Genomic DNA, 21,123 nt, shown 5'->3' with positions numbered 1-21,123 from the left:
AATCGTATACATTGAAAGCATTATACAAATCAGGATGTATTGTATTGTATTGTATACTTGTGAAAAAAATTAATAAAAATACCGGCAGTATTTGTAGAGAAAAAAAGGCAGGAACGTTGAGGAACGTTAAGCCCTTGATTTGTTTTTGCTGATGCAGGAGGAAGCAGAGCACCTCGCCACAGCCCACGCTAACCGGGCCACGGAGGTCCTGCTTCCCTTCGACGGAATCAGCGTGGAGTGGGAAGAGCTTAAACGCACCCTGCAAGGCTGCGAGGACTCGCTTTTCGTGGCCAGCAGACTGCAAAGCTTCATCCAGGTCAGCAGATGGCGCTCATGCCAATTAACTGACAATTACTCAAGGCATAACAACTGTTGATTGATTAATGACATAAACATTTAAAATTATTCTATATGCTCTAACCCACATGTCACCTCGGGCCCTATTTTGCGAAATACAGTCATACAATTACTGCAAAGTAATCGTTTTCATGATGACCGCCCCTTTGCACAAAAGAAGTCAACAATGACTACAAATAATCCACAGAATCAAAAAATAGTCAACAACACACTTGGTTAAGTTAGGTGTGATTCATGACGACAACGCTACTAGACGTTCTGTATTAGAAAACAATAGAATTTCCCTGTTGCTGCTTCTCAAAAGGACCTGGACTTGTTTCTGACCTGGCTGGTCCAAACTCAGACGTCCGCCGCCTCGGACCAGCTGCCTAATGATTTGGAGGAAGCCGAGAGACTCATCAATAAACACGCCGCACTCAAGGAGGAAATTGGACGGTGCGTACCTCAAAGCTGGTCCACTATCCTTTGTCAACATAAAGTTTGAATCAAATGCAGCACACCAGTCAGTCACAAAAGATCCCACCCAAAATGTCATATTACTTTGTTTACAAAAATGACAGATAGATGGGTAGATAGATATCCTGTGAGGGAAAACATTTCAAAACCATTTGAAAACAATGATGCGCTGCTGCTGTGACAAGCAGTCATTCTCATAAAGCGCCATCCCCCCCAAAATTGGAAAGTTCTTACGTTCTCTCCCTTCCCTCATAGTTTATGGACCACGCTTGTCACAGAAGGTCCCAAATCAAAGTCTTTGGTTCTCAAAGAGTGAACTTTAGTTGTCCTCCGCAGTTACGAGGAGGACTACGAGCGTCTGCAGGCGATGAACGAGCTGCTGGAGTCGGAAGAAGCGCCTCTTCCACAGGCCGCCCTGCAGCAGTGGCTGCAGAAGCTGGACGTGGGCTGGAACAAGCTGCTGGAAATGTGGGAGAGCCGGCGGGACGTCCTGGTGCAGGCACATATATTTCACCTGTTCCTGCGTGATGTCAAACAGGCAGAGTCCTTCATCAACAACCAGGTGAGGAAGGTTACGGGCTGAACCACACTCAACTAGTTGATGTGTTGACTTTTCTGGTCCGATCTGAAGAAAAAGAAAATCCAAGGCGTTTTGTCTATTAAAAAGTTGGACTCAACCATGGCACACCAGTGACAGAAGCCCCCAACCAGTCACTTGTTGCCAAAGAACATAGGCTTTGTATCTTGTAGGAGTCAGCGCTGGCCCACGTGGAGCTTCCCACCACAGTGGAAACAGTGGAGGCTGCGGTGAAGAAGCACAAGGACTTCACCACCACCATGGAGCTCAACCTGCATCGCATCAAGGCTGTCATTGAGGCCGGCGAGAGCCTCATCAGCCAGAACAACATCTACTCAGAGCGCATACGACAGAGAGTAGACATGCTTGCCAACAGGTACCCCAGTTTAAAATGATCTTGATTGATTTTTTTGTTCTTCCCCCCAACGAATTAAGTCATCTCCACAAGCTTAATGCTAATTTATAATGATAAACGCCATTGACGGGCTAAGTAATAGCATCAGCGGCGCTGTGTTATAACTGTTTAAGCAACAGATATTTGAACGCAAATAGTGGAGCAACACCAAATATATTACAACCATACACAGAGACATATATTTTTTAACCCCCCACAAAGAACAACTACTATTACTGCAGTTTACCGAAGAGCTGAGACTGCCTCCACGCACAGGATATCTGTGTATCTGCATTACATTGCCTCAAGAATGGCCAAGAAACCAGGAGCAGCACAATGTCTTTTAAATTGAAGCTAAAATGTTTCAATAACTGCAATTGGCTGGCAACCGGTTCGGGGTGTCCCCCGCCTACTGCCCGAAGATGGCTGGGATAGGCTCCAGCTCCCCCCGCGACCCTAGTGAGGATTAAGCGGTTCGGACAATGGATGGATGGATGTTTCAATAATAACAATTATTCAGTTATTCAGGAATAAAAACATTTTAATTTCTTTTCTTTTTAATCATGCCATGTTTTTATGAAGTACTGTACCATATTATGGAGTGCTATTTTTCTGATGAAAAACCACACCTCGGGGGTAAGACTGGGACAGATCAATGACACACCCATTCATTTCAATGGGGATCAATGATTTGCAATGTGGGTTTTTTGCGTTATGAGGTCACAGAACAAATTAAATCATATCTCAATGCTCTGAAATGATAAATAATGCAATTAAGAATGGGGAAGTTTCGCAATTTGTAATCCCACGTAAATAGCGGGAATCCACTGGATTCATTAAAAAAAATATATATATTTCAAGAATGTTTTTTTCATTCATGCTTTGTAATTAATAAAATATTGCAATTATACTATTGACAATGATGATTTTTTTATATACTAAATAAAAAAATGTTTTGCTCTCATTACATTTTTAAATAAAGATTATGATACCATTAAAGAATATAAATAAATTATCTTTTATTAGCAATACAAATCACATACACATACGAGGACCACCATCCTGCATATTATTGATGGGTTTTTTTTCTATTTTTTACCTGTACCAAATGATCAGAATCATGATCAGGCTTCTGTAGCTTTTGCTGATGCGCTGATTATTTGAATGAGGTGTGTTGGAGGAGGGAAACATCTAAAACATGCAGGTTAGTGGTCCTTGAGGACCGGATTTAGGCAACCCTGCTCTCAATGATTCAGACTAATGTGAGTGCAGCTGTCGCATTGCTATTCAGCCATTAAACAACAATGAGCATCAGCAGCCGAGACACAACTAACATCTGCCCATGAAATCCATCTGATTGTGTGGATGTATGTGTGCGTGTGCGTGTGTGTGTGTGTTTGTGTCTGTGTGTGTGTGTGTGCACGCGCACTTGCGTCTGTTGTTGGAGCAGGGATGAGTGTGTCGTCAGCTCAGGGGTTTGCTTATCCACTCAATTTCAGTAAATGTGCTGTAAGCAGTATATTTGCGATTCGATTTCAGTGAATTAAAAATTATAATAACCTTGCCCCCATTTATGCTGCACTTATTATTTTTAATGCCTTAAAATAGCATTCGCAGAATTTAAAAAAGATGATCACTGCGTATGGTTTTCTTCAAAATCCTATATATCTGTTTTTTTGGGTCATATTACAGTATGAGGACCTTTCACATTGTCTCCACTGAAAGAGGCATACTTTAGAGCTACAGAAAGTGTGTTTAACTTACGTGCTTATGTTCAGGGGCAACCAGAACCGCGAACAAGCCCATCAGTGGTTGGAAAAACTCAATCACCAGTGGGCTCTCCAGAGGTTCCTCCAGGACTGTCACGAGGTGAGTATGTCAAAGACCAGACTTGATTTGTTTTGAACGTTTCTTTTTCTGACACCATTTGGTTAGTGGGTTTGTAAACAATGTCTGCTTTGTTCACACAGTAAAAATGGCAAACTTGTCGCAACGTGTATCCACAAAACATGTTTTTAATGATTGACCAAGCTAGCAGATAAGATACAAATTCAAGTCCTCTGTTCATAAAAGTATAGACTCAAATGCACCACACCAGTCACACAATCGAGTGATGAGCACTTCTGCCTCACAGTGCAGAAGTGCAGGGTTCGATTGCAGCTCCCGCCTTCCTATGTGGAGTTGACATGGTCCAAAAACATGCATGGCAGGTGAATGGAACACTCTAAATCACAAGTGACAAACTCAAGGCGCAGGGCCCCTACCCCTCCCAACACATTATTTTAGGTGGACCTTGCTAAAATCTGTACTGAAATGTCAATTTGTCATGTGTAATAAATAACGTTGAGCTTTTGCAATAATTTTGTTACCCTGTTTACACTCACTTGAAAAATGATTGAACAAACAACAAACAAATAGATTTCAAAATTAGTAATCTATCAATTTGTTGTGTACAAGTAGTAACAGGGTGAGATGAATGAACATTTATTCGATTTCACGGTCGTAACGGCCCTCCGAGGGAAGACTTTACTCCAGCACAACTGTGTGCAAGGAGTTTTCTTTCTTTTTGTAATTTCAGAGACGGGCAAAGTCAGAAAGGGGCGTTTGTGCTCTTTTGAGAGTGAACACAGCAAACTTACTTCCTGACCAATAAAAGCGGCTCCACCCATTCTCTTCCAATTGAGCGCACATAGTCTTTGACATTCCATGCGGAAGATCGAAGCGTGCCAAATACATTTACCGTATTATTGTTATTATTATTTAATTGTAAATATGTTGTTTGTAACATACAATATACCTGTATATGTACTGCTTGATTAAAACCAGTAAATAGGCACGTGCAGTGGAGTCACCTGCCACATGGCTAAAAGAAACGCCTACATCTGTCAGTCGATCAGTTGACATTACGGCCCTCTTCTTTGGCCCGCGCTCTAGAACCAGGTTGGAAGGGGTCTCTGCGGAATGGTTCCATTGTAATCACTCTGTCCCGAAAAAGTGGAATGGAAAAGCGAACACAGAGGTCGGAACCAGGCTCTTTTGGGGTCAAACTGGTACAATGGAAAGGGGCTGAAAATTTACTTGTAATTAATGAAAAGTACCAAGAAATTAAAGCCTGTAGAACTTCTAAAGCAGTTTCTGAAGAAAATATTCCCTGCCATTGCCGCTGAGGCTCAGCGTATCAGCCCGTGGAGCACAAACCGTTATCCAATTTCCCCTTGTGCGATGCAACTGCAGTACGGTGGCCAACTGCAGAAGTGGGGGTGGGGTGTGGTTAAGTGTGTGTGTTAAGCGAGAGAGAGAGAGAGAGAGAGAGAGAGAGAGAGAGAGAGAGAGAGAGAGAGAGAGAGAGAGAGAGAGAGAGAGAGAGAGAGAGAGAGAGAGAGAAATCCCTTTCAAAGAAAACACACTGACACACACATTGAACCCCCTGCATCATCAGCTGTGTCCGGGAAGCTCCCCCCACTCCTACCCCCCTCCCTTCGCTTCCCACCTCCTCCTTCAATGAATGTGGGAGGCGCCAGCGCATCATCTCGGGCAGTCTGCCATTTTATTGTTTTTGGAAAAGGAGGGGGAGGAGGACGAGGTTTTTTTTCTGCTCTTTCTCCTGCACACGTGCTCGGATGCGGACCCTGGTGACGGATCCCTCTGCCCCCCTTCGCTTCCTCTTCGTCGTCCTCCTCGAGCCATTCCTGCTCATGAGCGTCGCTGGTAAAAGCCGGTTTGAGTTGAAGGCGATGCTGCATGCCGATGCGAGGATGTTGTTGCCGGAGATGACGATGCCGTCTTGTGTGTGTGTGTGTGGGTGTGTGTGCGTGTGCGTGTGCGTGTGCGTGTGTGTGTGTATATGTCTTGCGTGTGTACGTTGGGATTCCTGCTTACTTGACATGTGTGTACTTGGTGACTACATTCAACCATGTTTGTGTCTGTGTGTGTGGTGTGTGTGAAAATATATCTAGCACAAGGGCCGCGGGGGGTGCTTGAGCCTATCCCAGCTGTCTTTGGGCAGTAGGCAGAGGACACCCTGAACCGGTTGCCAGCCAATCGCAGGGCGCACATAGACAAACAACCATCCACGCGCACATACGCACATAGAGACATTTTCGAGTGTTCCTTTAACCTGCCATGCATGTTTCGGAAATGTGGGAGGAAACTGGAGTACCCGGAGAAAACCCACCTAGGCCCGGGGAAAACAAGGAAACTCCACAGTAATATGATGCATCCATTGCTTCGAGACATCAAAACTTGTTGACTTTAAATGACTGATTGATTACGATTATGAAGCTCTTTCTTTTTGCCTCCAGCTGGGCAACTGGGTGAGCGAGAAGATGCTGATGGCGAGGGACGGAAACTGCGATGACATGCAGAAGCTTCACAAGAAATGGCTCAAGCACCAGGCCTTCATGGCAGAGCTAGCACAGAACAAAGAGTGGCTGGACAAGATTGAGAAGGTGAGTCCATTTATTATGACATGCTATCCTAATACCCTCATTCAAAACAAGCAGCATATCATGCACTGTCAATGCCGGGGTTCGGCAACCCATGGCTCGAAAGCCGCACTCTTTTCGGCTCTTTTCTGCTTCATGCATAGTCTGGGCTATTTCACCAAAGTACTGTGAAAAGTCTTTCACCATCTTTTTGTGATTTTCTTGTTTTGGTTGCTGCTTTCCACAGTGTATTTCATTCAACATTAATGTATCATCATTTTCCTCATTCCTCGCAACATATCATGCGTGGCTATTTTTGGTATCACACTGTAAACAGCTTTTCTTCTTTTCTTTTGCTTTCTTTGTTGCCATCTTAGATGCTAATTTCACACAATCACTTCAAAAGCTTTTTTTTTTCAAAGCAGTGTATCATGCACAGTTTAGGTTACTTCAGCATCGTATTACATACAGCCCTTCAGTGACCCTTTTGCTGTTCAAAATCAAACCTTGCAATCAGCCATGATTTCCTTGTTTCTACTGTAGTGTCATATCACTCACTGACAATAATAATTCTCCCGGTCTTTCATCTTCTTTTGTTGTCTTTGTTATGCGCTGCAGGATTTTGGGCGAAACACGTCAAACTGCAGCCTTTTCTCCGCTTCTTTTACTTTTACTGTTTGTCATTGCCTTCCGCACGTAGCATGCTATCCTCAGATAAAAGCAACATATTATGCACAGTCGTTGGGGTAACTTACAAATGGCCTCTATTTGGTATTCATCTGTCTGATTGTGCTTTCATTATTTTATTGCTTTTCATATTATGATGAAACCCCATTTGAGCTAATCTGGCATCATACTGTACACACCAATCATCAAAATTAAGAGATACCATTTGGATAATTAATGCTAACTGATGATAATGTTACGTCAGATGGATTGCAGCGAGCATTTCTTTTGTGAGTGTTTGGCACCACATGAACGTCACTTGAACCGCTCTACATAACTCAATCCTAATGCAGTTGGAATCAAACAGGTGACTTCTCCCTCGTCAGGCATATGCTGAAAACGAAAAGGAGGTCACGCATGCGCTCACTCATCAAGCTTCCCCTGCAGTATTCCGTGAGCGGGTATGGCTGAAACTCAACTACTCCACTGGGAGCATAGAGAGAACGGCCAGCGCACCAATCATGACGTAACATCAAAAGTCGTTGTCATGCTGAGAGCCAAAAAATAGAAAATATAATGTCCGTGAAGACTGAGGAAAACAGCGTTCTGATTTAAGGGCCGTCGTGTCGACGTGGGTCGTGAGTTCTTTTTTTTTTTTTTTGCTGTCCTGATTGCGTCTCCTCTGAGTGCTTGTGGACTACTTTTATCCTCAATAATGATGCACAAAAGGACGCTTTGAACACAAGTGATGCCTCGACAGGCCTGAGAGTCTAGTGTTTGAACGTAGGGATGTGCACACTAGCTTTGTTATGTTGACTATAATTTGATGACAAACAATCATCTTATTTGGATCACATTCTGCAGTAACTAGCAGGGGGTGCTGTTTGTTCAGGCCCGACAAGATTGCACCCCAAATGGGCTACAGACAAATGGAATAAAAATGTTAGTATTGTATTAGTTGTTAACTGTAGATTGTAGTATTCGTGGAAGTAGTGGTAGTAATAGTATTGGTCATAGTAGCTGCGATCAAAGTAGTTGTTAGAGTAGTTAATAGTTGTGCTGGTGATAGTAGTAGTAGTAGTAATGGTGGTACTAGTAATATTAGTAGTAGTAGTAAGAATAGTAGTATTGGTGTTGCAATAGTTAGTAGTAGTGGTAATTTCAGGATGGTAATGATATTCTAGTAGTGATAGTGGTGTTAGTAGTGGTAGTGGCATTGTTTTTCCTGGAGGTGTGTAGTAGTAGTTAGTAGTGGTAGTAATAGTAAGAGTGCCTGGTCGTGGTGGTAGCCGCTGTGGTGGGGGTAGTCGTCATAGAAGGTGTAATAATAGTAGTGGTAATAGAAGCAGTGATGGTGGTAGTGTTAGTAGTAGCAGTAGTAGTTGCAACAGTTGTAATATTCGTTAGAATCCCAGCAGTGGTTGTTGACTTTGCACAAATGTTGCTTCCACATGGGGTGCCGGGATGTCGAATGAATGACTGTCAGCTTTCCCCACGCTCGGGAGTAAATATTGATACGATAGCAGATTTGGAGGCTAGCAGATGTCTGCCGCAGTGACAGACTGACTGTCCGTCTGAGCTTCTGTCAGACAACCTTGTTCACTGCATTCCGTCTGTGCGCCATGCAGACCTTTTTCATGCAATGAATAAACTACCGGTACATTGATCGTTTGTGCCGTTCCCTCGTAAGCAATTGTATGACTGTGGTCATAAGGAGGTTAATGTTGAGGATGAGTGATATCACCTCCCATGTGAGACAGAAAACCGTGTATGTCGAATTTTTTGTTCATCATCTCCTCTTCCATGTAAGGAATCAATCGGAAAGACAATTGGCATTGTTTTCTGATAAACAATTGCATGTTTATTACAGTGGCTTTTATGTTAGTTAGACTTTAAAGATTGCATTTCCATCTGTATGTCTCTCTCCCCTTTCAGTGAGATATAAAACTACTAGTGTTTTCCAGTAAACAATTGTATGATTTGTGATCGCAGGGTGGCTCGTTGTTAATATGTTGTCAGGGGACGTCGAATCCTGGGTTCCATGCCTTGGTTTTGTTTCCTCTTTCTCGCAACAGCTGACCTAGAAAAGCGGCTCTTGGACCAAGAATTGAATGTTAGTCGTCACGATGTTTAGTGTAAGATGCAACCCGCCATATGAGTCAAAGGGTCCTGGGTTCTGCATTCCCTGTCTGCTCTATACAACATCTCATTCTTGCAACGAATCTACTAGGATTCAATTCGTGGCATGCATTACAAGGAATATAGAAAATATTTACTGAGTGTGTGTGCGTGCGTGTGCATGCCTGTGAGCAAAATGTGGTTGCTTCAGCCCACACGGTCCTCCCACACTCACAAGACGCATTTAAACAACAATTTAACATCACCGCAGTGGTCTCAGTGTTACATTATTGCTGCTTTTCAGGCCAATAACTGGCCGTAAGATTAGGAACATCCGTGAGCGTGCTGTGGTTTTCTTCCAAAACTAGGATTTCTTTCAGTTGTGATGTTATCCTTTTGCTACTGGTGAAAAGGGTACAAATAGGGAATAACATTTGGCTGGGGGATGGGAGGGAGCAGGTGCTTTGGTGTGTGTGTCTGTGTGTAATGTAACGGTATATTATCTGCACTCCCTTCCCCCCAATTACCACGGTCTCTTCTTTTCATCTGCAGCTCCCCATCGCAGACAGATATACTCACACATATGGTGACATACTGTCTGTCTGTGTTGTCTTTGTCTTTCATGGAAAAAAAAAAATCTGATCCCGCACGACAAGTATGTTGTGTTGCTGACATGTAACATTGGGGTCTCGCAGGAGGGCCAGCACTTGATCCAGGAGAAGCCTGAGCTGAGCCCGCTTGTGCGTCAGAAATTGGAGGAAATTCGCCAGTGCTGGTTGGACCTGGAGAGCACCACGCAAGCCAGGGCCCAGCAGCTCTTCCAGGCCAACAAGACAGACCTGCTGGCTCAGAGCTACCGCAGCCTGGACCAGAGACTGGGGCAGATGGAGGGCCAGCTGGCCTACGTGGACTGCGGCCATGACCTGGCCACTGTCAACAGGCAGCTGAAAAAATTGCAGGTTGGTACTGTACTGTGGTATTCTACCTACACTAGCATGCGCGACACAACTACCAACCGATTTATCCGCCTACTTGCCCTACGCAGCACACCTACCCACCTATCTACCCATGCACCTACTTGGTCTCGTCCGTTCTTGTACATTCAGAACATGGAGTACCAGATGGAGGAGTGGTACCAGGAGGTTGGTGAGCTGCAGGCTCAGGCGTCCGCTGTGCCGCAACAAACACAAGGCAAGGAGACGGTGGCTGAGCAGCAGGCAGCGGTCGAGGCTCGCATGGTGCGCCTCATCGAACCTCTCAAGGAGCGCAGGCGACTGCTGCTGGCCTCCAAGGAGGTCCACCAAGTGGGACGAGACCTGGAGGATGAGATGGTGAGTATCGTCTACGATGTGCGACTATAAAAAAAAAACAATCATACTGTTTATATTTTTCCATCTGGATTTGTTTTCAAGCTTTTGTGTAGAACACGTCCTTCACCTTGTGCTTTACTTTTAGACTTTTTTTTAAGACAACTCTGCTCTCATGCATTATGCTCACAGTCTGTGCTATAGCACGTGACACAAAAGCCTGGAAAACAAGCACAGAATGGCAAATGTGAAGGATATACGAGTGTAGTGGAAAGATGTGCAATACAGCGACATAAGCAGATAGTCTGTCACTGTACATTTATGTGAGAACATGAATATCTGACTTGTCATTGCATGTTGCAGTTGTGGGTGCAGGAGCGCCTCCCACTGGCCATGAGTCAGGAACATGGCTCCTCCCTGCAGTCGGTGCAGCAGCTCATGAAGAAGAATCAGGTTTGGGCCATCAGAATCTCCATTTAGGACTTGCAATCATGTAATGCTGTCATGGGCGAAATTCAGCTCACAGACCACATACCGGTATTTAAATGATCAAAACGCCTCTTATGTTTGTTTGTATTACTTCCATATTCATTCCACATAAAGAGATGAAGAACCACACACACCCACATTCACACCATCACTGAGTCGGAACCAATCCCACGCTGAAGGCACACAAGTCAGGCGAGTGTACCACTACACTATCAGCGACACATATTATACATACACATTATAACTTTTTTTAACCTCATCTTGAAATGACCTGGCCCATCTGTCCATTTCCTAAAATGAAATGTGGCCCTTGAATGGAAAAGTTTGCCCACCCCTACTCGAATGCATCCTTCCCCTGTTATCTTCCAGACTCTCCAGAAGGAGCTCCAGGGCCACCTGAGCCGTGTGGAGGAGGTCTTGGAGCGTGCAGCCATCTTCGCTTCGGTCCGCAGTCCTGAGGCAAATGCTGTCCATGTGGGTCACGAGCAGCTGTCCCAGCTCTGGGCGCTGCTCTGGGCCGAAACGGAACGTCGGCAGCTGGTGCTGGACGCCATGTACCAGGCGCAGCAGTACTACTTTGACACGGCCGAGGTGGAAGCCTGGCTCAGTGAGCAGGAGCTGCACATGATGAATGAGGAGAAAGGGAAGGTGAGAAAAAAATATCTATATTTTCGGGATGCACAAGTTGACTTAATCTGGAAATCACCTCAAAGGCCCAACAGTCGCATTTATTGAGGCGTGAAAATTCTTTTCAGAGGTGCCTCCATAAAACATCTTCCTTCCTCATCACCTTCATCTTCTTCCATTCAGGACGAGCCGAGTACCTTGCAGCTGCTGAAGAAGCACCTGGTCCTGGAACAGACCGTTGAGGACTATGCTGAGACCATTGGGCTGCTGTCTCAGCAGTGTCGGCAGCTGCTGGAGATGGGCCACCCTGACTGGTTAGAGAACAAACACACAATGCAATCTATAGTCTTTTTGGGCAAACTCAAAGACGTATTAGATCAACTGAAGCGTGAGAAAAAATGTTTTAATACCAGTTGAGTCCATTTTTGTACCAACTGGAGACTCTGTAAAGACCAACTGAATCATCCTGAGATTCTTCAAAGCCTTTTTAGACCAAGTGAAGATACTGTTTTGACCACTTGAATAGGCATTAAATACGGTTTGGTCTAACCAGAGAATCCGCAATCAATTTTTGATTTAACTGAGTCTTCAGAGACATTTTGAAGCCACACCAAGAGGGTCTACGAGACTTTTTGGAACAAATATAGAAAAGCTTTTTCTTACATCAATGACACTCGGATGTAAAAAACAAAACAAAAAAAACATGCTCTGTTGTATTCTGTTTCTGGCACAGTGAGCGGATCAGTAAGAGTCAGTCGCAGGTGGACCGCTTGTACGTTTCGCTGAAGGACCTGGTGGAGGAGCGCAAGAGCCGCCTGGAGCAGCAGTACTGGCTCTACCAGCTCAACCGTGAGGTGGATGAGCTGGAGCAATGGATTGCTCAGAGGGAAGTGGTGGCTAGTTCGCCCGAGCTGGGACAGGACTTTGAGCATGTCAGCGTAAGTTGGGACACTGTGGATTCCGCATCAGCTACATCAGGGCCATAAATAGTAGAGAACATGACAGTGCACATTTACACAGCGATTGCAGCTTACCACATTCTGAGCTCGGAAAAAAGGCAAAGCAAAGCTTACAGACTTGGCCAGTTGCGATGAAAGACTCTACATTGACTAGTGTTTAAGATGCTGTAGATTAACTAATTCACTCCCAAAGACGTTTTTAAACGTCTTTTCAGACTTGGTCCAGAATTGGCTGTTACTGAATGAGTTAATTACTGTGATGGCTAAAAGTTGAAGATAAAATGACATCTGCGCTGCTCCTCTCAACATAGAAGGTTCTACAAGAATACCAAAATATCTTTTTTTTTTTTTTTTTTAGTTGCTCCAGGAGAAATTTACAGAATTTGCATCAGAGACAGGCAGCGTGGGTCAGGAACGCGTGACGGCTGTCAATCAGATGGTGGACGAGCTTATCGATTACGGCCATGCCGATGCTGCCGTCATCGCCGAGTGGAAGGACGCCGTCAACGAGTCATGGGCTGAACTGCTGGAGTTGATAGAGACACGAGCACAGATGCTGGCTGCCTCGCACCAGCTGCACAAGTTCTTTGCTGACTGCCGGGAGGTGAGCTCGTAGCGCCACCCAGGTCGTAGGAAACGTCGAAAAATCGCACTGATGAAGTTACGTGAAAACACTACGGGATGAGTTGGACATGAAGCAACTTTTGCTTACATGGTTTCCAGGTTTTGTCTCAGATTGACGACAAGCACCGCAGATTACCAGAGGTGCGCATCTGTCAGAGCAGTACGGCCAACACCAGCACGCTGCAAAGGCTGCTGCACGGCTTCGAGCAGGATATCCAGCTGCTGGTCACTCAGGTACAGCATATAAAATGTCGCCCCTGATGTAAAAGGTCAAGATTGTCCCTTTTCTGCGGGAGCCTTGTCACGTCATTGTGGTCCATCAGGTGCGTCAGCTGCAGGAGAGCGCGGCCCAGTTGAGGACCGTGTATGCCGGTGAGAAAGCCGAAGCCATTGCCTGCCGCGAGAACCAAGTTATGCAATGCTGGAAGGAGCTGCTCACCTCCTGCGAGGAGTGTCGGCTACAGATCACCACTGAGACGGACAAGCTCAGGTTCTTGGGCCTTGCTCGCGATCAGATCATGTGGATGGACTCCATCCTCTGCCAGATCAACACGGGGGAGAAGCCACGGTATGCATGCAGCACCCTTCTTTGGCCTTTTTTAATGTTGAAGCTCTTGTACCTGTATTTGTATTCATTATGAACCCAATGTGGTTCGAATTGGGGTTTCAAGCCTGAGTTCGGACGGCAAACAAGTGTTAGAACCACCCAGTAGAGTTTCAAGATAGTTTGGGGGTTTCAAATGAGTGTTAGACTTTCAAAATAATGTTTCAAGCTGGGAATTGAGTGAGTTCCAAACCAGGGGTATGGTTTCACGACAGCGTTCTGGTTGGTACTGTTGGTATGTGATGCTGTCCTTATGTGTATTTCCGATGTGTCACCGTGTGGTGTTCAGGGACGTGTCCTCTGTGGAGGTTCTGATGAACTATCACCAGAGTCTGAGGAACGAGGTGGACGCCCGCAGTCAGAGTGTGATGGAATGTATCGACATGGGAAAGATGCTGCTGGCGGCGAGGAACCCTGCAGCTCACCAGGTCATTCTACTAATTTGTGAATGAACTGCAACAGTTTCCCATTTTTTATTGCATCAAGGCGCATAATGATGATGATGATAAAGATGAGAATGTTTGACATTTTTTGAGTGCAGATCAAGGAGAAGCTGGACCAGGTTGTCGCGAAGCAACATGAGCTGTCTGTGAAGTGGGACAAGCACTGGGAGGCCCTGCAGCAACGTACGTGCACATACATATCCCACATATACATATCCCAATATCCCTTGTATTGAGCGAAAGGTCCATGTACTAGTATGCGCTTTGTCCTCATTAATAACACAGTTCACTGCACTCGTAAAGTGTCTTACAAATAACTTTTTACTCTATTGCATCAATTTTTGCACACAAGTAGAACAACACTGACATCCTAATAAAACAACATGTTACTAGTGAGCCAAAATGAATGTGCAGTAGTTGACATCTACGCACTAAAAGTATGACTAGTTAAGCTCTAGATGTTAGTTTGTAGAATTTTTGTAATGTCATTAGTAGTATTAATAACACATTTGTCAGTATGTGACATTTTGGTCTGACAGTACAAGTAACTTGTAGTTTGTATATTATTGTGAGATAAATTGGGGACCTGCCTGGAGACCCATCTGCCTTCCCATTCTTGTTTGGATGGGTCGAAACTGTAAAATGAAAATCGTTGCTCTAGCTAGCCACTCAAGCAGTGCACTGAATTGTCGTACGAGTGAGGAAAAAGCCCGTATTAGTACATGGCCCTTAACCTAGATAACAAGGATATCGAATCAATGCTAAAAGTTCATTCCATAATCACAATATGACACATACAAGTCTGTTGCTCATATTTTACACTAAACATTGTATATAGAGTACAATGGTGTCTAAATGTTGCCCGTGCAGTGCTGGAGGTTCACCAGTTTGCTCAGGAGGCAGTGGTGGCGGAGGCGTGGCTGACGGCACAGGAGCCGCTGGTCAGCAGCAGGGAGCTGGGAGGCAGCGTGGATGAGGTGGAGCAGCTCATACGTCGACACGAAGCCTTCCGCAAAGCCGCCGCCACTTGGGAGGAACGATTCAGCTCACTTAGACGGCTTACCACGGTACGCCTCTGCTTGTTCTTAATCTAAACCTATTCCGAATTTTTCTAAATTCAAGGCGCCATTTCGCATCCATGTCCACTGTCTCATGCAGTCCAACAATTCCTGACACATGTTTCAATGTTATGTTTCAAGCCTGGAGTAGTGTTGGTTTTCAAGCAGGTTTTGAGGTTGAAAGTTACATTTCAGGTTTCAAATCATGATTACGGGGCGGCCCGGTAGTCCAGTGGTTAGCACGTCGGCTTCACAGTGCAGAGGTACCGGGTTCGATTCCAGCTCCGGCCTCCCTGTGTGGAGTTTGCATGTTCTCCCCGGGCCTGCGTGGGTTTTCTCCGGGTGCTCCGGTTTCCTCCCACATTCCAAAAAATATGCGTGGCAGGCTGATTGAACACTCTAACTTGTCCCTAGGTGTGAGTGTGAGCGTGGATGGTTGTTCGTCTATGTGTGCCCTGCGATTGGCTGGCAACCGATTCAGGGTGTCCCCCGCCTACTGCCCGGAGACGGCTGGGATGGGCTCCAGCACCCCCCGCGACCCTAGTGAGGATCAAGCGGTACGGAAGAATGAATCATGATTACGGTTTCATATTAGGATTTCACGACAGGTTTTCAAATTAGGGTTTAACAATGATGCGACATGGCAGGGCTGGGGTTTAATACCGAATAGGGTTAATACCGAATATTTGGGTTAGGATTAGGATTTCAAATTAGAGCTAAGGTATAAAAGTAGGGTGTAAAATCAGAATTGGTCCCAAAGCAGGGTTTTGTTTTCAAATGAGGATTTTAATGCAGTGTTAGGATTTCAAAGTAGTTTGCATTAGGGTCGCAAACCTGAGTCTCAAAGTAGTGTTTCAAAGTTTCAAATGGTGGTGTCAAGTTTCAAACAAGGGTAAGTGTTTTGGTTTTAAAGTACGGTTTCAAGCCTGGGATTGGGTTTTAAGGATTAGCAGACTCAAGTTAGGGTTTCAAGACCTGCTGTTGTGTTCCGAGTAGATGAGTAGGTGTTTGTGTCACTTGTCCAGGTGGAGAAGCTGAAAGCCGAGCAAAGCAAACAACCGGCAACGCCTCTGCTGGGCCGTAAAGTCTTCCTGGACCCCCAGGATGCTTCCCCAGCTCCCCCTTCCAGCCTCCCACGCCTGCCCCTCTCCCCTGTCATGAGACAGACCATCTATGAGCAGAATGAGGCCAGCACACCGCCCTCCCCATCGCCCGCGACACCGACGCCATCCCCCTCGAGAGTCCGATATCCCGTCCATCACGTCCATCCCGCCCATTCGTCCATCTTGTCCGTGGCCACGGCCGCCATGTTGGTCTCGGCCAATCAGGCACGAGACAGCAGCAGGAAGGCGGGTAACCTTCAACCCAAGGTGAGAATACCTGGGAATTTTTCATTAAGACCCTATCCCACTGAGGAACAAAGTTCCTTTTTATTTCCTTTTGACTTTTTGTTTTTCAAATTCAATTACTTTTCTTTTTAGAGTGGGTTTTCGATTTTTTTTATCAGCTTTTATGCATTCATCCATTATTTGAGCAGCTTATCCTCACGAGGCTCGAGGGCGTGCTGGAGCCTATCCCAGCTGTATTCGGGCAGCAGGTGGGGTACACCCTGAACTGATTGCCAGCCAGTCGCAGGGTACACATTCACATTCACAATCACACGTAGGAACAATTGAGAGTGTTCCATTAACATACCAAGCATGTTTTTGGAAAATGGGAGGAAACCACAGTACCCGGAGAAAACCCAAACAGGCACTGGGAAAGAACATGCAAACTTCACACAGGAAGGCTGGAGCCCAAAATGGGACCCTGGGCCGTCTGTACTGTGAAGCAAACGTGCTAACCAGTCGACCACCATGCTGCCATAGGTTTTTATGCTTGTCAAAACAAAAAAAAAAGATATAAATATCTTATATATATATATATATATATTGCGCGTCGTCCCGCACGCGGTCTGTCCTTCCGTCTGTCCCTTTTCAAAACGTACCTACTTCACCGCGCCGCTGCGCGCCACCACTGCGCCGCTCAGGCAGTGGCTCACTACGATCGCGCGGGCATCTTAGCGAAAAAATGTTGTCTACCGACAAGCATTGCAATGAAATTGTTAGTTATTTAGTAGAGCTAAACATCTCTTTATTTTCGCAATAAGCAATGAAGATGAACAAAAAGTTGAACCAAGCAACAACACTTTTGTGGGCCGAAGGCCCACCTTACCAGCCTTCCGCAGGAACTAGCTGATGAGCCGCCCTCCGGGCGGCGAACCACCACCTTACCAGCCTTCCGCAGGAACTAGTTGATGAGCCGCCCGGAGGGCGGCGAACCAGCTAGTATTATATATAGAGAGATACAAGCATATAACTTTTTGGAGCATGGCTGTATATACGGTACTCTGACTTACTGTTTTGGTTATTTTTTGGTTTTTTTTCATGTTTTTTCAATTGTTTTGATTTTCATTAATTCTGATAACCTTTCTTCAGCTGGAAGTGGACGCCAAGCCCTCGCCGTACCTCCGCCAACCCAAAATCAAACACCTGGATGACGCTGTGACACCCCTCCTTGTTGCCAGCCGGTTGGAGAAGGTTCGGGAAAAAGGCAGGGAGATGATAACAGAGAGAGCCGAAGTAGCCGTGATGGCCGAGGTGGTCCTCCAGGAGCCTAACCGTGACCGGCTCTATGGAGGGCCAAAGACCTTCAGGACTAACCCTGAGCTGCAGGTCCATACTCGGACTGTCCAGCTGGAGTGTCAGATGTCTCCCGAACAGCTGATTCAAGCCCGCAAGAACGAGCTTCCTCAGGAGGTGTGGAGGGAACACACCGAACGGCGGGAGCGACGGACCCTGGAGAGGCAGACATCCAGCGAACAGGAAGGGCACGGAAGCCACGAGGGCCGGAGGAGGGAGCGAGATCGGCACCGGCTGGAGAGGCAGGAATCCAGCGAGCACGACACTGGCAAGGAACAGTCTGACAGACGCTCAGGAGGAGGGTGAGATGTTTGTTTTGAAGACAATGATGCTTCTCTTCAGTCACTTTTCCACCACCAAGCTGTCCATTTCCAGGGATATCCAACTCATTTTCGGTTGTGAGGGTTCCCTCAGAGAACTGTTATTACTAAGACCAAATCAATGTATAATCACCTTATCATTTTATTGCATACTATATCCACAATTGTGCTTATAGCCAACAGAAATGTTCGGTGGACTTTTTTTCCCGCAGAGAGAGGAGAACCACCATGGCAGAAATAGTGGAGCAGCTTCAGGAGAGAGAAGCAGCACAGGTTGGAAATTTCCATACTTTAAACGCAGCGCTATCCAAATGCTTGGAATCAGTCCATGTCTATGATCTAGTGCGCAGTTTAATGAGTTGTCATTTTGCAGCGCTGTCCGAATGTGTAGGCACAATAGGTTATCACCTATATAGTGCCCTCAATCCAACAATGCACCTTGAAAAGTACAGTAGGTACACTAGAAAAGAAATATATCCCATAATGAATTGCAAAAATGATTTTCTGTTCCCATGATATTGTTTGATATATGGCACAAGATACATTTTTGAGTTGTGATACAAAAATACAACAAACAAAGCATTAAATGACAACACGTATGGCCCACAATGCTTTTCTTTTTTTTTGGTAAAATACACTTATCTTAAACCAATATACCTGTAAGGTTATTATAATTCATTTTTTCAATATTTATTTCAGAAGGAGGAAAAGCTGATAGTGATGTTTTTTTTTTCTTTTACACCCCAAAAATGTTTTATAAAACCTCTAGTATGCATTTTCCCAGAAACACGAGGAGTTGCCTAAATCTGTTTTACTTGCCGTACTAATTAATGTAGGGCGGCCCGGTAGTCCAGTGGTTAGCACGTCGGCTTCACAATGCAGAGGTACCGGGTTCGATTCCAGCTCTGGCTTCCCTGTGTGGAGTTTGCATGTTCTCCCCGGGCCTGCGTGGGTTTTCTCCGGGTGCTCCGGTTTTCTTCCACATTCCAAAAATATGCATGGCAGGCTGATTGAACACTCTAAATTGTCCCTATTTGTGAGTGTGAGTGCGAATGGTTGTTCGTCTCTGTGTGCCCTGCGATTGGCTGGCAACCGATTCAGGGTGTCCCCCGCCTACTGCCCGGAGACAGCTGGGATAGGCTCCAGCACCCCCCGCGACCCTAGTGAGGATCAAGCGGTTAGGAAGATGAATGAATGAATGAATGAATGAACTAATTAATGTGCTTGCTCAAAATTGTGTTTATTCTTTATGTCTGTGTAGAATCACTGGGTTATAGGAACACGCAACGTTTAAATAGAGGCAACTAGCCTGTCCTTGCTCATTCAAAAATGAGTTCTTTATGCTATTAGGCTAACCATATTTCTGAACACAGCTATGTGCATTCATTCATATGTAAATCTTCCTGATTGACCCCTTCCAGGCCCGAGGCGAGGTTTCCCAGCTGCCAAACGGCCTACCAGAGAAGTCTTCCCGTCCTGACCGGCCTCGAGCTCGGGACAGACCCAAACCTCGGCGCCGGCCGCGACCCAAAGAGCCGGGAGAAACCACGCGGCGTTCTCGCTCGGCTCCAGCTCAGAGTGGCCCCGCGCCCCCCCAGCCACCCACACACAGTGCACATCATGAGGGTTTCCTCTTCCGCAAGCTAGACATTGAGAGCCTAAAAAAGAGCACCAACAGGTGGGTCTTCGGGGTCCTGATACTATGCAAGACATGTCTGACAATACTCACAACAGTTCATCACAGGTGGTCTTACACACCAAACTTATCCAGCAGAAAAGGAATTCCCCCAAAGTTTTCGCACAGGTGGCTGAGTCCTTCAAGACTGTTCAAATGATCGGAGAAAAAAAAAAGATCCCTTCAGATTCTTCACAAATTCCACAAATTTTCTGAATGCTATTCAGTTGGCCTAAATAGTATCAAACGACTCTAAATTTGGTCTAAAATGCCCTAGTAGACTCTCTAACTGGTCAAAAACGCTCCTTTTTGTTTTGGTTGGTCTAAGAGTCACCAAAGAAAAGACTCTTCAGTGAGCCATAAATTCTCTTAAGACTCTTATTGATCCCAGAAGGCCCTAAAGATTTCAGTTGTTCTCAAAAGTCTCAGAAGGCTCCCATCAAAGATTTTTCATTTGGTCCAGAAACTTGATTACCACACTTTCAAAGTCTTTCAAGGCTGTTCAAGTGACCTCAAAAATATCTAAATCCAATTTTTCCCCCCAGAAAGTCTTTCAAGACTCTTATTGATCTAAAAAGTCTCTTTAGAGTATTCTGTTGATCAACTTTCATTTAACCAAACTGTCATACTTTTTGTTTCAATCGTTTGCTGCTGCTGCTGGCTGCCGTCCTCCTCGTCACCTCTAAGGTAAGTCCTATTTAAGTTCCCCCTGTTTTTCCCCAAAATGTAAGTATCCCCCTCCACCCTGCACGTGCCCCCTCTTCCCCTGTTGGCGTCCGTCTTGTATTGGTCTGCAGTGTGTTTTCTCCTCCCTTGTTGGTGTTGGTCCTTCTCGCCCACCTACCTGTAAGATCAGGTGAGTGAGGTGTTAGCTTAGCAGCGGGTACTCTGCAGCCCCCACTAACTCTTCACATCTCTGGCCCCTTCCCTTCCCTTTTCCCTCAACCCCACCCCTCCGCTTTCCCACCTCAGCAGGTCTTGGGTGAACCTGTACTGCATTCTGCACAAAGGCGGACTGGGCTTCTACAAGGATGCCAAGAACACCACCACGGCATACAACAACGAGCCGATGCTCAACCTTGCCCACTGCCATTGTGATGTCACCAACGGATACAAGAAGAAGAAGAATGTCTTCACGCTCAAGTACGAGATCAGTCTCATCCCCCTCGCGTTATATTGCAACTATTAACTCCTTATTGCCCCATTTATACCGAACACAATCATACTGATTGATCTCATGTGCTCACAGGACGAAGGATGGGAGCGAGTTCTTATTCCACGCTAAAGACGAAGTGAGTCATTCTTTAGTTTTTTTTTAACACGGCAATGGAACTTGACGGAAAT

At 45.6% G+C, this 21,123-nt stretch overlaps 1 protein-coding gene across 6 annotated transcripts in view; it reads left to right on the top strand.

The window, feature by feature from the left end:
* The window catches only part of LOC127608758 (spectrin beta chain, non-erythrocytic 4-like), a 37,268-nt gene that overhangs the window by 14,678 nt on the left and 1,467 nt on the right, over positions 1-21,123 (top strand). For 3 of the 6 annotated variants that reach the window (XR_007964327.1, XM_052078088.1, XM_052078087.1), the window contains exons 20-43: positions 158-316; positions 662-792; positions 1,150-1,375; positions 1,564-1,766; positions 3,563-3,653; positions 6,086-6,232; positions 9,688-9,951; positions 10,099-10,323; positions 10,663-10,752; positions 11,158-11,436; positions 11,599-11,729; positions 12,149-12,353; positions 12,733-12,978; positions 13,098-13,232; positions 13,322-13,566; positions 13,892-14,030; positions 14,144-14,228; positions 14,916-15,112; positions 16,129-16,473; positions 17,581-18,086; positions 18,317-18,377; positions 19,526-19,782; positions 20,752-20,922; positions 21,029-21,071. Coding sequence is in view for 5 of the 6 variants with exons in the window: in XM_052078088.1 (XP_051934048.1) it covers positions 158-316; positions 662-792; positions 1,150-1,375; positions 1,564-1,766; positions 3,563-3,653; positions 6,086-6,232; positions 9,688-9,951; positions 10,099-10,323; positions 10,663-10,752; positions 11,158-11,436; positions 11,599-11,729; positions 12,149-12,353; positions 12,733-12,978; positions 13,098-13,232; positions 13,322-13,566; positions 13,892-14,030; positions 14,144-14,228; positions 14,916-15,112; positions 16,129-16,473; positions 17,581-18,086; positions 18,317-18,377; positions 19,526-19,782; positions 20,752-20,922; positions 21,029-21,071 (4,581 nt within the window). In the remaining variant the exon portion in view is untranslated. Of the gene's footprint in view, positions 1-157; positions 317-661; positions 793-1,149; positions 1,376-1,563; positions 1,767-3,562; positions 3,654-5,214; positions 5,493-6,085; positions 6,233-9,687; positions 9,952-10,098; positions 10,324-10,662; positions 10,753-11,157; positions 11,437-11,598; positions 11,730-12,148; positions 12,354-12,732; positions 12,979-13,097; positions 13,233-13,321; positions 13,567-13,891; positions 14,031-14,143; positions 14,229-14,915; positions 15,113-16,128; positions 16,474-17,580; positions 18,087-18,316; positions 18,378-19,525; positions 19,783-20,466; positions 20,923-21,028; positions 21,072-21,123 lie in introns of those variants that run through there. The other 3 variants (XM_052078089.1, XM_052078090.1, XM_052078092.1) reach the window with 3 other exon arrangements.

Source organism: Hippocampus zosterae, chromosome 10, assembly GCF_025434085.1.
Source record: "Hippocampus zosterae strain Florida chromosome 10, ASM2543408v3, whole genome shotgun sequence".
In the NCBI taxonomy this organism is placed as follows: Eukaryota; Metazoa; Chordata; class Actinopteri; order Syngnathiformes; family Syngnathidae; genus Hippocampus; species Hippocampus zosterae.
Note: the sequence above shows the minus strand (reverse complement) of the source record. Positions and strands in the feature narration are given on the sequence as shown.